This window comes from Erpetoichthys calabaricus, chromosome 17 (assembly GCF_900747795.2).
Source record: "Erpetoichthys calabaricus chromosome 17, fErpCal1.3, whole genome shotgun sequence".
In the NCBI taxonomy this organism is placed as follows: Eukaryota; Metazoa; Chordata; class Cladistia; order Polypteriformes; family Polypteridae; genus Erpetoichthys; species Erpetoichthys calabaricus.
This window is the reverse complement of record NC_041410.2, coordinates 88,255,772-88,274,699: the sequence shown is the minus strand read 5'-3', so window position 1 is coordinate 88,274,699 and position 18,928 is coordinate 88,255,772. Positions and strand designations below refer to the sequence as shown.

The window sequence follows — 18,928 nt, the reverse complement described above, 5'->3', positions numbered from 1 at the left end:
TTGGCCTAAATCAAGCAGCACTCGTGCCCCAGAGTGACCAAGTAAATGCAGGATTTTAGGAACGAAGACTTAGTAGGGTTGAGGGAAAGCTGAATTGAGCCAAGTACAGAGATATCCTTAATGAAATGCCATGGACATCAGACTGGCCCAAAGGTTCACCTTCCAACAGGACAATGGCCCTAAGCAGGAAACATAGACAACATAGGAGTGTATTAAGGTTAACTCTGTAAATTTATTTGATTAGTCCTGGTGTACTTGAACTCATTAAACATCTATGGAGACACCTGAAAATAGCAGTACACCAAAGGGCTCCATCCAACCTTACAGAGCTTGAGGTGATCTGCAGAGAACACTGGAAGAAAATCCCCAAATCCAGGTGTGTGAAACTTGTTGCGTCATACCCAAAGAGACTTCAAGCTGGAGTTGTTGACAAGCAGGCTTCAACTAAACACTGAGAGAAGGGTCTGAATACTTGCGTCAATGTGATATTTTTTTTTGCATTGTCATTCTGGGGTATTGAGTGTTGCTTGACGTGGTGAAAAAAAATTAATTTACATGACTTTAGCACTAGACTGCTACATGTGTGAAAAGTAAATGGGCCTAAATACTTTATGAAAACGCCGTATTTCTTACTATTTATGTATTTTTGATATTAGGATAGAATTAACTCCCCTTGACCCTACGCTTTGGTTACGCACATTAGAAAATTGCAATTTACAGGCTTTGCGAGTCAGAAGACACTGAAGATATTATGATACATTATTGACAAGTTTTTATTATTGACTATAAGTATTGAGCTGTCCCTTGTTATTGGGAAAAAAAGCAAACTTGGAATAATGAAGGTGACCAGAAGAAGTAAACATTAAGGGAGCTTGCAAAAAGATGAATACTGACAGTTTGTACTATCCTTTGTCAAAACTGATCCAAAAATCAAAGTCAAAGCCACAAAGGGGTCGTTAATGTTATTCAAGAGTAAAAACAACTACCCCACAGAGATTTCTTTTGGATTATTCACAAACTCCGAATAATAGAAGTGTTCATCATGAACTTGATGCATATAACCCTCGCTGTAAACAATCAAGGAACTCCATAAAATGGTACCACGCATGAAATCAAGATGGCTTCAAAAATGATGCAGAAATTTCATAATAATCTAAGAATGACATTCTTGGGGGGAAAACATTTCAGTAACAGAATTGAGTTCAGCAATTCTAAAAGCCTGTGTTTTATATAGCAAGGAAAGCAAAATGGGTTCATAATAATGGACAAAAATTAATACCAGTCATACTTGTCCACACATTGCAGCTGTGTAAATCATTTTGTTTAGAATAATGGTATAAATTCTGTATATCTAGTTAAATAGTTACCTAATTGGACCCACTATATTAGTTGTGAGCTTATACCCATCAGTGAATGAAGACACAAGGAATACTGAGGAAGCATTACACTTAATTAATAAAAGTACCCTAAATGTCTTTTAAATAATTTTATATATAAGCATGTTTATTTTCTTTTTCACAGGCCATCTGCTGCACCCTGATAAATTGTACTTGTGAAGGTTTTCAACCTAGTAGAATTAAAAGACGACAATGTGAAATCTGCAAGCATGGCTGGGTAGCACATGGTAGGCATATTTCAATAAGACCTTATTTTCTCCATTATGCTTCGTGTTGAATTCTTTCATGCTGTTAATTGTGAAGTTTCATATGCAGTAACAATCCTCCATTTCTTTGTCTTTGCAGCCTTAAGCAAGCTAAAAGTGCATCACCTGTATCAGGGGAGTCAGGTTGAGATCGTTCAGTCAAATGTGGTGTTTGATATTTCTAGCCTGATGCTCTATGGAACCCAAGCAATTCCAGTTCGACTTAAAATTCTGCTTGACCGCCTTTTTAGTGTCTTGAAACAAGAGGAAGTCATTCACATCCTAAACGCACTAGATTGGACTCTGCAGGATTACATCCGTGGATATGTACTGCAGGTAACTATTCATTCTAAAATTAAAATACAATGGGACATGCATTTTGGAAAAATCTTAATTTGTTATTTCTAAAAGTTGTTTATGTCATCAACATTTTTGTAATTTTCTAGTGTTACTGTAAAAAAATAAAGTATATGAGCATAGCAAATAGAATAAAATGTGTGTAAAAATTTCCAGTGCTCAATTAGACTCAATTTTCTCAATACTTTTTCTCAAATTATTTCTTCTTTAGATTTTATGCAGTATATTGAATATTTCCCACCACTCTGCTCAGTATAAAGCAGGCTTGGAAAATGAATGAATGAATATTGAATATGTAATTAGACAGGATAAGTGCATATCAACTGTACGCTAATTGTAAGACAGATTACTGTCCAGACCTTTACAGAATCCTGGACACTACAATGTAGCAGAAAAGTGTATTTGAGTCATCAGATAGAAAAGTCCCAAGTATAAGCATCACATTTATACAAGTAATGAATTAGTGATGGGCAACTCATTAACAATTCCTCCTTAATGAAAGACTGTTTTTAGTGACTCTTATGAATTGAGTATGAATGAATCAATATGGTGGGGCTCAAGAGGAGTGCTAAAGCATGTGCGTGTCCTGCATGATGTCATCAGCGTCTTTCATTTTATTGATATTGGTAGATTATTAAACTGTATATTCAGGAACCACCTGAATCATGAGTCTCAACTTGCTTCCTATATCAATATCGGCGAATAGCAACATGTTTATATTAGAATGTATTAATTATTTTGTTTTGGGCAATTCATTTTTGAATAGTGTTAAACTGAACATGTAAACAATGTTACAACTAATGTTTTACGTCCCTTTGTACATTCAACAAATTATTCATGCAAAACTGAACCTTATAAAAATATTATTTTGATTTCTAACAAAGACTTGCTTTCAACTTTACTTTAGCACACACTTTTTTACAACTCATTGACTGCACTGGGCATGTATCATTTGCTGATTCTTTTTGAATCATACCCGAAAATGAGTCTCGTGATTCAATTTGATTTGATAAAGAACCATTGCCAAAGAAGAAGTTGCAGGATTCTCATTTATTTGATTCACGGATGAATCATTATAAGAAAACAAGTCAGTGGTCAAATGATTCTCTTGTTTTTAGGATTTATTTCAATTTTGAACTGAATCATTGTCAACGAACAAGTCTGTAACATAATGACTTATTTAAATTATTTATTTTAAATGTGTTATCATGCTTTGTGTACTGAATCAGGACAATGTCATATGATTCATCATTGACGTTAACATATAATTAATTGCATATACATATACATATAATATATATACAAAATAATATGTGAATAATTAAATTATATATTTGTGATACAATCATAAAGGCTCTCCCCATTCCCAAACTTTATGTATGCTGCAGTCTGTAATCCTAAAACTGAATCAAACAAGTCAAATGAATCAAAAGAATCCATTCATTTAAACTGGTAGTTTTAAAGAATCGATTCAATAAAGTGAATCAAAATGCCTATCACTATAATGCATATATTCCAATTGCCAAGTAAAGCCTAGCAGTATTAGAATTTATGGTATCTTAACTACCATTTCCATCAGTCATCCAATACCTGAGTGACAAATGACATAGCCTGCCGCAAATCATTTCAGTGCTGTTCAGGTCAGTGCAGAAAAATATCTGAGGAGGAACATGTTATTTTGACACAATCGGATGATCAAATCTCTTGTGAAGGAGGAAACACCCTTAGATGAAATTCACCCATAGATGACGCTTACGCTTGACTTTTGAGGTCATCATCTAGTATTAAAACCATGAAAGTCAGACAAATGATGCTGTGCAGCCAGCACAGAAGGCAACTAGATGGAAAGTTCTGCTGCCAGGGAATATTCAGACTTGTACAGAGGTGACAAAAATTCAACTTCCTATTCATACCTTTACTGAATCATAAAATTAATTTGAAATTAAAAATAAATATAGTGTTTGTCAGCATTAGAGTTGTCCTGTTAGTATACATCAGTATAAAAGAATGAAATTAGAAAGGTATAAGAAAGTATGACTGGAAGGCATACATTTCAAGATGAATCATTAATCTGTTTCAAATAAACATTATCAGAATAGATTTGAAGTAACTTCTTTTTAATCCTATTTTACACAATATAAACAATGAATTTTATGCATATTTTGAAACAATAAATCAAGGTTTCAAGGAACCAATACAGCTTTCTAGGCCAGTGCAATAACACTCATCCATTTTTTTCCCAAAATCTTCAAACCGCTGTTCGGGGGACCTAGCAGGCTATACTTGAAGTATCAGTCAAAAGGCAGTATAATGGAGGGCTTCCAGTCCATTGTTGGGTATACTCACTCACAGCACGTATTTACAGACACTCACAGCACGTATTTACAGACACCACTCACCCTAGCCTAAACTTCTTTTGTATTGCCAATGCTTGGGAAAGCCCACAGGAAAATGTACACAAACTCCACACTGATGTGGCCTAAACTGTGACCTTAACCCATTTCTCTAAAGCTTAAGGCAGCAAGAACAATAACTGCTTTGCCACAATGAAGTTAAAAGTTACACTAATAATACCTAATTAAATAATGATTTTTTCGTCTTTTCTGCCACATTATGAACATGCCTGAATAGGCTTTATGTCGCTATTGTAAATAATGGAATTAAACTAAAAACTGCTGCTCATAAACAAATTCATTTCAAAGGCTCAATCAACCTGTAAGTGCCACGGAGGACAGACAGGCATCCCAGCTGGACAAGAGCATAACATCTTGCTCAGCTGGAAGGATATAAGGGATGTATTAGCAAAATTCGGTGGCCAGGAGCAGTTCTATCCCTAATATGACAGGTGCGGTATTCCTCACAAGTTACCCCAGTTTGAAGATCCACAGGGGTGCATCAAAGTTGGAGTTCGGAAGTGCAGTACATTGGGTGTCCAAACTGGGATCCCTCAAGAGGACTATTGCAACCTGTTGTTTGGAGTATGAGGCTCTTCCTTGTCTCTGGCTTCTGGTAGTCCAATACTGTACTGATATTTCCATTCATCTTTTCATCCTTATCTGCTTATTCCATTTAATGGTTTCAGACAGCCACACATGTAAGACTAGGTACAAGGCAAGAAATAACCTTGGATTTCACACAAAATACATCTCAAGGCAGATTTGTACAAACTCATATAGGTTCATTGATGTCTGATCGAACAGCCTTGTCTTTTTTGGTAAGTGAAGGAAAACAACAGTACCATTTGAGTACAAGTAAGATATACAAGTTCTACACTGACAGTGATTAGACCAGGAAGCAACCCCAGGCCCCTACAGTTTTTGGGCAGTAGCACTACACTTGAGGCAGAGCGGTGGGTTAGGGATCTGCCCCGGCAATCAGACTCTACTCTGTTGGGCCCTTGAGCAAGGCACTTAACCTGCAATTGCTTCGTCCTGGGTATGACGTTAATCTGCCTCCAGCCCTGCAAGCAGGTCCTCCAACATAGATGGAAAACTTGGTGGGAGGATTGGCACAGCAGCTACTGTAAAAAAAAAAACCTCACATTGTTCCAATGTGGTGCTGCAGACGGGTTCCAATCCAGGTGGGTCATTGTGAGGTGGGTGTGGCAAAGCACTATCAGTGCACTACCCACTACAACACCATGTCTTTGATTATTGACTTTTAAAGGAAGAAGAAGGTATTTGGACATTTACATCCAAAACTACTCCTGAATAAGGAACTGAATGAGAGCCAAAAGAGTGGGCTGTTTTGAGTGAACGCAGCAATTATACTAATCTTGTGTCAGATTTGTGTACATCACCAGTATTAATTGACTGGTCAAGTAGACAAGCAAATTTTTCCAAAAGTCTTGGCTAGTAAAGCTCAATTTAAATCTTTGCTAAGCTGTTACTAAATTCATAGTTTTTTGGAAAGAGGAGATCTACATCAATCATGTGCTAAATGCCTACAATTCACTATGTGGAAACATTGCACAGGCTGATTGAAATATGTACCATATGAATGTACTGGGGCAGAAGAAAGTCTGTCTAATGCTTTTTCATTATGTTAAGGGTGCATGTGTAGCATTTTGCGTGCAATGATTGCTACTGGCACAGCCAGTTTGACCACCCTGAGCTTATATGCCACAGGGTCAGCATTTGTTCCTATGTGTCAGACAATTATAAAATCCTAATTCCTAGTTTATAACATTCAATAGCGAAGCTCATAGAAAGCAGTTATTAATAAAAAAATAAATAAATACATCATAACATAGCAATGATTTGCTGCTTGGGGTATACTATTAAATTTAATAGCTGGCAGACCTCAGCATCCAATTCATTACCAAGTATTAAAGACCATAACTCCAAACGTTTCTGAAATAACCTTTAAACATGGTGGCAGAAAAAATAAAACTGAAACCTTTAGATAAGCAGTTTGGTGCCAGCACTATGATTAAACAGCTGTTTGTACAGCTTGCATAAGGTGTTTGCAGATTTTGAGAGACAATGGAATAAGAAGATGGCACGGAATGGTCTAATTTCAAGCAGGGATCATAACCAGGAAGACTGTAATTAAACAAAGCTCAGGATGTGTAGTCAGAATCATGGTAAAAGACCAGAGCGGTAAGTCATATGATGAAAAAAGGGTACACGCAAGCAGAGACAAAAAAAGAAAACGCAAAGGATTTGTTTGTAATCGGGGGCAGAAAAGTTGTTATAACCAGTAAACTAATAATAAGATGTGATTCTAAGGTTTTTTGAAAGTGAAATGAATCTTGGATTATCAGGAAATCCACAATACTGACCTTTAACGTGTTTCAGTCATGCTGTCACAAGCCTAGCAACAGTCAACAGTGGTATCCCAAAATGGCGTTACCTTTAAGCAAAACCAGACAGTGCTACCAGAGAACGTGAATCACTTTCAACAACATTAAAAACACATGGCAGCACAAAATACGAGAGTAACTCAATTATCCGCACTTTTGTGATAATTTTGTTTCTGTTGGCTGTAGAGCTTTCCCAACACATATGTGAAAAAAAAAAAACCATGATGTATCTGTGGTCACAGCGGTAAAGATTCTCTTGTTGTTTTCTAGGAGTAAACATGGACTCTCCATTTGCACTAAAGAAGAGCATCAAGCAGTGATCCACTTTTTATGGAATGAAGGTGTACCAGGGGCCTAAATCCATAGAAGGCCTACTACACAATATGGAGTCTGGGAGAACGAACATATTGAGAAATGGTCAACAAGAGTTGAGCACGAGTAAGGAACGGGACACACATCCACTACCAACAACAACATGTAGCAATGATTCTAACAAACCAACGAGAATTCCAGACCCTTGTACACCTTCAGCTCATAAGAAGTGGATTAGTGCTCACTTGCCCCTCTTTGGTGCGGCCATTTTTACTCTTAGAAAACAACAAGAAAAATTGACTAATCAAGTCAAGACTTTGCCACTCTGACCACAAACACACATTTCTACATATGCATGGGGAAAGCTATATGGCCATCTTAATATAATAATTATAATAAGATAATTATTTTATTAACTATAATAAGATAATTATTGACTTATCCTCATAAATATAATCATTTGATTCATTGACCTTCAAAACACCAGAAAATATGCTCAAAAAAGTTTAAAGACCAAGTGGAAAAATAAAACCAAAAGCCTACTGACTCAATACAGCCATTCTGTCAGGAGAAATCCACAATCATTGTATATCTCTTGAGTTAATTTAAATGTGTTTATAATTGTTACTCCACTAAAGAGCATCATATTTAAAGGTGGCAGCAGGCATAAATGAAATTCATTTGTTGCATGCTTTGGATGAATTTGATGGACCAAATGATCTTGTCTTGTTTATCAAACTTCTTATCTTATGTTTTATATTGCAAAATTTGACAAAATTTATACTAGTAAAATTAGGCAACAAATGTGTTGATGTCTGAACTGAAAGCATGCTTTTTCTTTGTAGTTTAGCTGATCATATTGTGGTTCTGCAAATTATTGTAATAAAAACAAAGATTCAACTTCAGATATGACTGTTCACCTGCCGAATTGCAATTTGAGGAATTTACCTGACTCGGCCTGATACTGTTGTAACTGGGAGAGTTAAAACTGGTATTATTTTGCTTGTACAAAATCTTTAATAAGGTATTTTTAAAACCTGGTCAAATTTGTTATTTGCTTTTTCAAATTATTTGGAATTTTCTTCTGTATGTAGTGTGTTTAGTGCAATATTAACAAATTTAATTTCCTCAAAAGTTTCCTTATGTAGAAGGATGCTACGACGTTTTTGATATATTCTTACTATGAACTAAACATTGTCTCTATGATGCCAAAAAAATTGAAAAAATTCATTGAGCAAATTATTAAGAACACTATACTAATACTGGATAGGGCCTTTTGCTCTCCATATGACCTCAGTTCTTCATGGCATGGATTCCACAAGATTTGTTTGAGATTCTTGTCCATTTTGACATGATTGGATCATGCAGTTTCTTCAGATTTGTTAACTGTGCATTCAAGCTGTGAATTCCCTGTTCTACCACATCCCAGAGATGATGTATTGGATTAGATCTGGTAACTAGGAAGACCACAAAAGAACCCTGAACTCATTATCATGTTCATGAAACCAGTTTTATATAACTTTTGGTTTGTGGCATGCTGGAAGTAGCAATTAGAAGATGGGAAATTTGTGGCCAAGAAGGAGTGGACATGATCAACAACAATACTCAAATAAGCCATGACATTCAAGCAATGATTGATGGGGTCCAAAGTATTCTAAAAAAATATTCCCCACACCATTACACCACCACCTCCAGCCTTGACTGTTGACACATGACAGGATATACATAGATTCATGCTGCTGGCACAAATTCTTACTCAAGCTTTATCTGTGTTCCTAAGCAGAAATCGTGGTTCATGAGACCAGGCCGTCTTTCCATTCTTCAGCTGTCCAGTTTTGATGAGGTTGTGTCCACTGCAGCTTTGGCTTTCTGTTCTTAGCAGACAGGAGTGGAACCCGAAATGGTCTTCTGCTGTTGTAGTCCATCTGCCTCAAGGTTTGATCTGTTGTGTATTCTGAGATGCCTTTCTGTTCAACACAGTTATATGGAGTGGTTATCTGAATTACCATAGGCTTTCTTTCAGTTTGAATCAGTTTGACCATTCTCCTCAGACCACTCTCATCAACAAGGCATTTCCATCCTCAGAACTGTTGTTCACTGGATGGTTTTTGTATTTCGCATCATTCTGAGTAAACTTTAGAGACTGTTGTGTATGAAAATCCCAGGCCATCAGAAGTTACAGAAATATTCAAACCAGCCCATCTGACTCCAGTGATCATGCCACAGGTAAAATCACTGAGATCTATCTATCTATCTATCTATCTATCTATCTATCTATCTATCTATCTATCTATCTATCTATCTATCTATCTATCTGTCTGTCTGTCTGTCTGTCTGTCTGTCTGTCTGTCTGTCTATAATAAAATGCATTTTTAAAATTTATCTACATTTCAATCTTGCCTACTACACTATCTATCTATCTGTCATAAAAGAAAAGCACAGCATGACCCTAAAGGATGTGGCAAAAATCACAGTTTAGTTATAGTTTTGAAAGGTGCATGAGCACAGTGTCAGTGAGATCTGTACTGCAGTTTTTCTGCTTGGTTGACTGACGTGATGGAACTGAAATGGTCCAACCTTGATAGTGGTGAGCCGATAGCTGAATCAGGTTGAGATTGCTGTTCTTTATATAGATCAGTGACTTCCAAGCTGTTGAAGAAACAGACGGACAAGTTGTTCCCCTGCCGTTTACTAGAACCCATTCTATTCCCCATGGGCTGAGGTGAATGGCCACATTTGTGACACCATCTTCCTGTCTGTCTGTCTATTTAATGGCCCTGCTATGAGTGAGTTTAAGAATGTTTATCAGTGTGCCCTGTGATGGACTGATGCTTAGGACATCTTCTGAGTCTCTGCAATCCTAAAATTACATTAAGGAGACTTATTAAATAAATAGATTTATTATAAAAGCATTTTCAAGAAATAAGTGCTATTTTGTGAGCCTAGAATAAAAAAATATAGCTTTTATTATAAGCCCATGTTTAATTTTCATGTTGTCTGTCAGATGAAAATGAAATATTTATGATGTTGCATTTTTTTCACCTTAGACTATCCTATGCAAAGTATATTTAAAAAATCTCGACAGGCCCTCAAAATCAAGCTGCATGATAAAATATTTAGCAGTTATTGCACAAAGTTAGCAGCACATAGAGTTTCAAAGAGTGCTAACTCTCATGTTTAATTACAGTAGCAGTGGGTGAGACAGCCAGTAGATCAATGTAAGATCTGCTATCCTCTGATCTTACTTAGTGTACTCTAGAGATAATTGGACTCTTAAAGGATGAATGTTCACATATAAAATGCACAGAGAAAATTAAGCCAAAGGTGACTCGTGTGAATTTATTTTTTTTTTACTTTATCAAGCCTGACAGCACCAGAGTCCTGGGTTCAGTCCTCGGCACAGTAATGTTCTGTGTGGAGTTTTCATGTTTTCCTTGGATGTGAGTAGTGTCCTTAAATTAGTTTTAGTGGGTATGAGAGCATTCTATATGATGGAGAAGCACTCCACCTGAGGTTGCTTTCTACACTACCTGAAGCTGCTAGAACAAGATGATGTCCCCTCATGTCCTTGTGTTGGAATAAGTGACTTAACAAAATCAATGGCTGCATTTTTTTTTTAATTTCTAGCACATAAACTAATATTTTACATAGATTGTAAAAGAATTTTGTAAGTATAGAAATCAATACATCTTGTATATATTTAATTGGCTATTGAAAAGTGAGGGTGAATGCCCTGTGGTGGACAGGCAGTCTGTTCTGGGTTGTTTACCATCTCGTGCCCAATGCTGCTAGAATAGGCATCTGTCAACCTTTACAGTAGATTAAGTAGGCTTAAGTATATGTGTATGTAAGAATGTACAGTGCCTTCATAAAGTGTTCAGACCCATTCTCTTTCTACACACTATGTTGTGCTGCATATTTAATTTTAAATGGATAAATTTGCCATTTTTGCCCATCATCCTACACTCAACAACCCATAATGACAAAGTGAAATCATGTTTTCAGAACGGTTTGCAAATGTATTCAAACTCAAAAATTGCCCACATAAAGTAACTGACCATCAGATTCACTCTACTGGTAGATTTTCTCTTTGTCTACTCAAGACTAATATGTAGTATTTGCCGTAGGGGTCAAAACTGACTAGATTTTCAAATTTATTGTGGCTTCAATTTTCACCAAAATTGAATTAAGTTTAACTTTACTGCCAAGATACTTTCTTTTTGGGACAAAAATACCTTTGAGCCAAAACCTGTATAATACAAGAATAAGCTAAAAAAATCTATATATTTATAGTTTTCTAAAAAAAAGATTTCATTATTCAGAATTTCAAATATATATTCATCTTTTTTTTTTTTCTTTTATGTAGATAACTTTAGGATGGGATTTGAAGGGAAGGCAAATCAGTAGAATGGGATTACTTCATTAGGGCTTTATTTCCATTTCTCTATCCATGTGGAATATACATACAATAAATTATCATGCATTGTGTTTGTTGTGAGCACTAAGGTTATGGACACACTACTCTGTTTTCATTTTAAAATAGTGTAAACAAAAATAATCCCAGCCCACACTAGCATTTTTACATTTTTTATGAAAGCATCTTGGCCCACACTAAAACAGCCAAAACCACATATGATGTAGCTATTTCCCTATACTGAACATGCATGCATTGGTAGAAATGGGAAGAGGAAATGTCCTCCATGCTAGACATTAATCTGCATCTTAAGAACAGCAATGGCAAATATGAAAAACGTAAAAACAGACTGTTTGGACTGACAATGAGGAGTAACTTGTATTGAGAGTAACGCACAAGTATATGGTGAGCAAAGCAGCAGAGAATCCAGACTCAGAGTCATGTCAGTACAAGAACAGTGACTTTTGAAAGTGCTATAAGGAGAACTATCTGTCATGAACAGTGGGACAAAAGTACCTGCACAGCGCAGTTTAAATTTTGAAGGTTGCATCAAAACTTAAAGATGTGAGATTGAAATAAGAGTATCAGTCAATTTGGGAAGAATTGAACATGACAGTTGTTCTGTTGTATTTCAGACTATGAGAGGCAATACGAAGAGAATCTCTCTCAACACATAGGAGTACAATGCCACACAACGCTGAGACTAGTGACGTGGAGAGGGAGGCTGACAACTTGTTCTCCTGTAACTCATCTGGGCATTTACCTGCTACAGATGAGGACAGGGATAGAGGATAGACAAAATATGGTTTTCTTCTGTGAAGGGTGACCATTCAGGGAATGAAATGTTATAGTGAACAGGATCCAGACAGGGAAGGACTATTTAATAAGCACAAACCAACCAGAGCGTAGTTAGTCTGCATTTTCAAACTTCTGTTTTCACCCATCCACATGACATTTTCAGAAATATGCATCTCTGGAGACTGTTTTCTACAGTCTCCAGAGTTGGGGGTTAAACAAGCTGTGCTAGTGTGGAAAAAAGGTGAGAGTGTGAACTAATGTTTGCATTTTAAATGGAAAAAACAGTATTGAGGCATCGTGTAAGACAGTCAACATTTGAATTTTGCTAATTTTTGTCAATAGTATTAGCGGGATGTCATGTTCCAAATGTAAAGCCACAAGTAATGAGATGTAAATCTTTCTATTTAGATTCTGGATATTTGCTTTTAAATTCGATTGTCATTTTCACCCTTACCACCACAGCTGTATGTAGTGGTTTGTTTGTTCTCTCCTTTGCATTGCTTACCATTAGGTACACAAATTAATGTTGCTACAAATTTGTGAAGCTGTAATATTGGTTTTGTTAATGTGGTATATTAATATTTTCCTTCATTTTTACCATTTTGTAGCAGTTGCACTTAGTGCATTTCCATTCCTTAAGGCAAAAATGGTTTTACTTAGAGACCTCAGTCTAATTTAAAATATATATAAGGTAAGCATATACATTTTTAATTTATCTGTAGCATATTTCTGCCCAGAATTGTTTGTCTCCATCAGTTGTCCATTATTAAGTTTCTCTATGTTTGAGCTAGACCTACAGGATAGTTCAATTGCAATGAAAATCGCTGTTGGCTACAGCTCAGCCATAAAAGGAAAACAGTATTTTATGTGTTTAATAAGATTTACTTATAACTAAAGAGTTCTGTAAACATTCTGTCATTTTTTTAATATTTACTGTATTTATAGGATGTATCAGGAAAAGTGCTGGACCGTTGGGCTATTATGACCTATGAGGAGGAAATTGCGACGTTACAACAATTTCTTCGTTTTGGAGAAACCAAATCAATCGTTGAGCTCATGGTTATTCAAGACAAGGAAGGACAGGCAGTCGTCATACCCAGCACAAGAACTAATTCAGACATTCGAGCTTTCATTGAAAACAGCAGCCACAGAAGTCCTGCCGTGTCTGCCAACATGGAAAAAATAAACTCTAGCAATATTCACCACTTTGAAAATTTTATTAACAACATGGCCTTCATGCTGCCATTTCAGTTTCTTAGCCCTCTCCCAGCCCCATTAATTGGCTCTCCACCTGATGCTTTTCTTCTTGATTCTGCTTCAAAACCAAACTATAAAATCAAACCAGACATTCAAATTCCCAACACCGAATCCAGTCTTCTTATGCCTATCACAGCTTCATATGCATCCAGCAGTGACAGGAATGGATGTTCCTCTGAACCTGGCACCAAAGTAGAAGCTGAGGACTTTCTTGGCAGTGATGATTTTTCTGATAGCCCTTCAACTCCATGTAATGCATCTATAAGTTCTGAGATCGCCCAGATTTCTCCTGATGGTAAGCTGCGGTCTCCAGACAAAAGTAGTGGAGGGCCAAAAAAGGGTCGGGTTTTTTGCAATGCTTGCGAAAAGACATTTTACGATAAAGGCACTCTCAAGATTCACTACAATGCAGTTCATCTAAAGATCAAGCATAAGTGTACAATTGAAGGCTGCAACATGGTGTTCAGCTCCTTACGGAGCCGTAATCGCCATAGTGCCAATCCAAACCCCCGCCTGCACATGCCCATGAACAGAAACAACAGGGATAAAGATCTGAGAAGTAACCTAACAAGTGAGGCCGATAAAAGACCAGAGTTTAATACAGTCACATCAATGGACAGCAGGCCGATTCCAAGTTATATGATTCCGTGCCCAGAGCCTAAAATGCAGAACAGCTTGCCTAGCAGTGGTCACGCTGGGATTCTGTTTCCAAATCTGAAGACTGTGCAGCCCGTTCTTCCATTTTATCGCAGCCTAGTGACCCCTGCAGAGCTAGCGAACACTCCAGCTTCTCTGCCTTCATTACCACTGATTTCATCTTCTGTCCCGGAACCACCTGCAGCTGTGGAACCTTCCTCTGATCCAATTCCAAAGAAAAAATCCCGCAAATCTAGCATGCCTATTAAAATTGAAAAAGAAGTTGTCGACACTGCAGATGAGTGTGCCGAAGACGGTGATTCAGATGAGGAGATTCCCTTGCAGATAAGAGGCAGTGATGAACATGAAAACGGCGAGGACTCCTATGAAACTGAAACAATTGTCAAAGTTGATGGATCGGTCATCCATTCAACCGAGAAAGAACATTCAGTATCTTCAATCCATGGACAAATAAATGCCAAAATGTCTGCAAGCATTGAGGAGGAACAAGAACAAGAGTTCTATCATATGGAAAACCATTTTCTCCGTGCTCAAGGAGACAGCGTTATTACAAGCACAGCACCATCAGACAGGAAGCAAAGAGAGCAACATGATGGTATGAAATCCATGTCAATGTCCAAAATTGAAAATTATATGGAGAAACAGCTGTGCAACAAAGACAGTGATAGTCATTACATGGAGAATGAACACAGGTTGCAGAATGGCGGCTTCTACCGCATTTTAACCAACAATAAGGAAACCCTACCTTTGGGCCTCGATGAAACTCAGAGCATGGCATACACAGATTTGCATGGCGTAGCCATCGACAAAGAAACCCTTCATTATTGTGAGATCTGTGATAAGACTTTTAAAAATCAGTACAGTGTAAAAATGCATTATCGTAATGTGCACCTGAAGGAATTGCACATGTGTTCTGTCGATGGCTGCAACGCAGCCTTCCCTTCTAGGAGAAGCAGAGACAGGTGAGAACTGTGTTGCAAGTGATGCATGATTTGTAGTCGTCTTTGCTTAATCTGCAGATCTTCACTGAAGAAGGCAAGAGTCAAGATGTGGGCCAAGTTGACCTTGCTTCAGTTTAGTTTTCTGCACATAACTAAATTCACACAAGAGAAGACCTATTTGACCCAACAAGCAAGCTCACACAAATTTAATTTTAATTCCAGTGGTGTTGAAAACCAACACCACCTACATGGGGATCGGGCAATGGTGTATTTTAGGACCCAACTATATTTTGTTGTTTTTATTCCCTAATCTTTTAATGTAAATCTGTACTTTTCTAAGATGTTATGCACACACTTTTTCCTATATGCTTGCTAGATGAAACAAAGTAAACCTGTTTTCGTAACTTTCACATTTTGTAACCTTTAGGCACAGCGCTAACATGAATCTGCATCACAAGCTGTTGACCAAAGACCAATATGGAGCTTCAGGTACTCACTGCTTCAGCCCCGCACCTTGCAGAGATTTAGATAAGGACTTTCAGCCAGATTTCAGACTAAAAGAATATATTGGCCAGACATCTGTGATCTTGAAAGGAAGTAACAGGATGGGTCTGGTTTTTCCCATGAGTAAAACTGGGGAGAGCTGCCTGGATATGCAGAAGGAGGATGCTGCAGAGGAAGAGGCTGTGTTAGACTTGAGCACTTCTTCCATGTCCAAATCAGAGAGCAGCTTACACTGCTCTTGGGACTCGGACTGTGGGAGTGAGGAAGGTATCTCCTTGGATGAAAGTGTGGAAAGTCCTGAAAGTTTAAACTTGACATCCAAAGAGGAATCTCCCCCAAACTTGCCAGTGACCGAGAAGACAAGTGACTGCCTCGTGTTTCACTTGCCATCCAGTTCGCCAATTACATGCCATATCTGCCAAAAAGTATACAGTAACAAAGGGACATTCAGGGCTCATTATAAAACGGTACACCTTCGTCAGCTTCACAAGTGTAAAATCCCGGGGTGCAATACAATGTTCTCCTCAGTACGCAGCCGCAACCGGCACAGCCAGAACCCCAATTTACATCGAAATCTGGGGAGCAGTACATGTGATGAACGTATATGATCTTTTGGAAAACAACTGGCCCAGCATTGGGGGAAAGAAAAAAACACTGAGCATTTCCCATTTCCCTACATTATCTGAAAAAAGAACGTTAAAAAAGGCAACATTTGGAATCGTGATAAAGTGTGAAGCATGGCTTTCACGACTGTACAAGCGATGCCACAAAGCCCCTTCTTTCTTGTTCTCTCCCTAATGGATAAAGACAAGACATTCTCCTCAGAATTTAAATGAAACAAATCCTTACGTTGAACTACTTTTACTTTTTTCATCAGTGGAAGAGCTGGAAGTAGAATATCTAATAATTTTGTATCTCCATTACTGCATCATTTTAGCCTCCCTTTAACATTTTCCAAAGAGTGTTCCAAATTGCAAAAAACTAAATGAAGTTATTTAAACAGTATTGTACTTTGTGGTTATCTGTAATCCATATGGAACAAGAGCTCCTTTTACATTGGGGAAATTCTTAGTTGTAATACACACGTAGAAAGGAATTTTGTCACATTTCTACTACGTTTCTTCAAAATTTGCATTGGTGAGGAATTTTTTTTTTATGTAGGAATGGGCTGCTTGCCATTGTGACCGAATACCAAAATGCCTCCTCTTGCTATTGTAGCGGAGGAAAGGAAAACCTCAAATTTACAACTTAGTAAAATGCGGCACATCCTTTTTGCGTGTGCACCTCTGGCAGATGCGGTGAAACATGCTTCAGATGTTCTTCTTTCAGATTTGTATCAAATAAACTCATTTTCGGTTCTTGGATCACAAGGCGTAATAGCTAAATTGATAGCTCTGCCTGTTCTGTTCGTCTTCGGTTTCTATGCACTTATTTTGTACTTGTTAACTATTGTTATGAAACAAAACTGTAATATGTTTCACTTTTATGTGTACTTGGTAATTAAGTGCTTTGACTGCATTTTCTTTAGAGTTTCAATCATTTTTTTTATTGTGCCAACTCAGTGTTGACTTAGTTTCCCAGACATTTCATGTTAAGGTTTTTTGTCTCAAAATTGGCAGATTGGGTGGTTTATTATTATTTGTTTCTCTTCCTTGGCAACAGATGCAGTTGTATACATTCATTTGGTCATAACAAATTTCATTTGTAGACTTTTTTTCATTGAGAACAAAATGTGTAAAATGTGTTGTGTTTTTCAGTCAGTAAGTTATTATTTGATGTTACTGGTTTGTTACAATTTTGTTACATTTCAAAAAAGGAAAAATATTTGACCAAAGACTTAGTGTTAACTGTGATGAAGCCAGTTCAAGCTCTTTGTGTAATAAAAGCAGTATTAAAACCACCAGCAAAATGAATCTACTTGAAATGGTTTATTTTTCACTGACAAGAAGACAATTTTTGTATTTTTTATAAATGTGTTTTCACAAGTACTCAAGCTTGTATTTTTTTTCTGTACAGTTGCATGGAAAGATTTATACACCCTGACTAAATTATATATTTTGTTGCCATTTGAAGTAAAAAATCAGTAAATACAATTGCACTACTGTTAGGATGGGATTAGTTTTACACCAATAGGTGAGGTAAAATCATTACTTCTGTAATTTTAGTCCCATCTGAATCGCACGAGTCAGCAACATTTTACAGATTCCGTGTTCACATCTTGGTATAAATTATGGAGGCTTTTACCTTCTATAAAAGGTTTGTAAAAAGTAAGCCCAGGTTAAACCAGCAGTCCAGTATGAATCAACATATCAGTAAAATTCCATTCATTTGAGCAATTTAGATAGGACTAAAATTCCATTGTGCCAATAACAATTTCTATTGAAACGCGGGGTTGGATGCATGTAGGCTGTTTTGGGTCTCCCGTTGGAGTTTCATGCAGACAGCTTTTTGTTATAAATAAGGGTTGCTAATGTTGTCCTGACCAATGGTATGCACCTGTACACGTACATTACTGTTACTCATAAGGCAAGAATGGGGAAATTCTGGCATACTGGCCCACATCAAGCACTGACTTGACTCCACCTCCTGGAGTAAAACTAATCCCCTTTGAATAGGGTGTAAAAATTACAGAGGTCCACTGGTGGTAATTATTTTACCCCAGCTCCTGGTGTAAAATTAATCCTGATCAAATAGGGCTTTTGACATCACCAAGTTAAAACAATGACATTTTTATGAAAATATTAATATACCATTATGATTTATTTGAACAGAGAAAAAAAAATAAGAGTAAATGTGAAATTTGCAAATGTTTGAGCCTGCTTTCTAGTTGTAAGGCTTCAGAACTTGTTAAATCATTAATTTGGTCTTTCTTAGCTTGGTAGGTTGTAGTGATGTCTATACATCATTCACTGTTTATTTGCACCCTTGTGAATTTGTGTTTTAAAAACTACTTTTTTAATATAATACACCAAACAAAAATATTTTTTTTTATACATGGTACTTACTCTATGTGGTTTGTAGTGGTAACTGTGAAAAAAACGTTTTCATGGAGAAAGGAGGCCAGAAAGTTTATGCTTGAATGTAAGCATACTGTGACCAATGCTGGACAGCAACAGTCAGTAACAAATACATTCATGGAAAAAAATCTCATGATACTCGTCTGACATAACCCATATGTCAAGTCATCCAGGCATGTGCTCACAACATGGAAAACACATGCATTTTTTGCTAAAGTATTGCTG

General features: G+C 37.0%; 1 protein-coding gene across 3 annotated transcripts in view; it reads left to right on the top strand.

The window, feature by feature from the left end:
• The window catches only part of bnc1 (basonuclin 1), a 167,002-nt gene extending 149,265 nt beyond the window's left edge, over positions 1 to 17,737 (top strand). For all 3 annotated transcript variants that reach the window (XM_028822535.2, XM_028822534.2, XM_028822538.2), the window contains 4 exons: positions 1,522 to 1,624; positions 1,743 to 1,978; positions 13,273 to 15,203; positions 15,610 to 17,737. In XM_028822535.2, the coding sequence (XP_028678368.2) occupies positions 1,522 to 1,624; positions 1,743 to 1,978; positions 13,273 to 15,203; positions 15,610 to 16,294 (2,955 nt within the window). In that variant the 3' untranslated portion in view covers positions 16,295 to 17,737. The remainder of the gene's footprint in view (positions 1 to 1,521; positions 1,625 to 1,742; positions 1,979 to 13,272; positions 15,204 to 15,609) is intronic.
• The last annotated feature ends 1,191 nt before the right edge of the window (positions 17,738 to 18,928 follow it).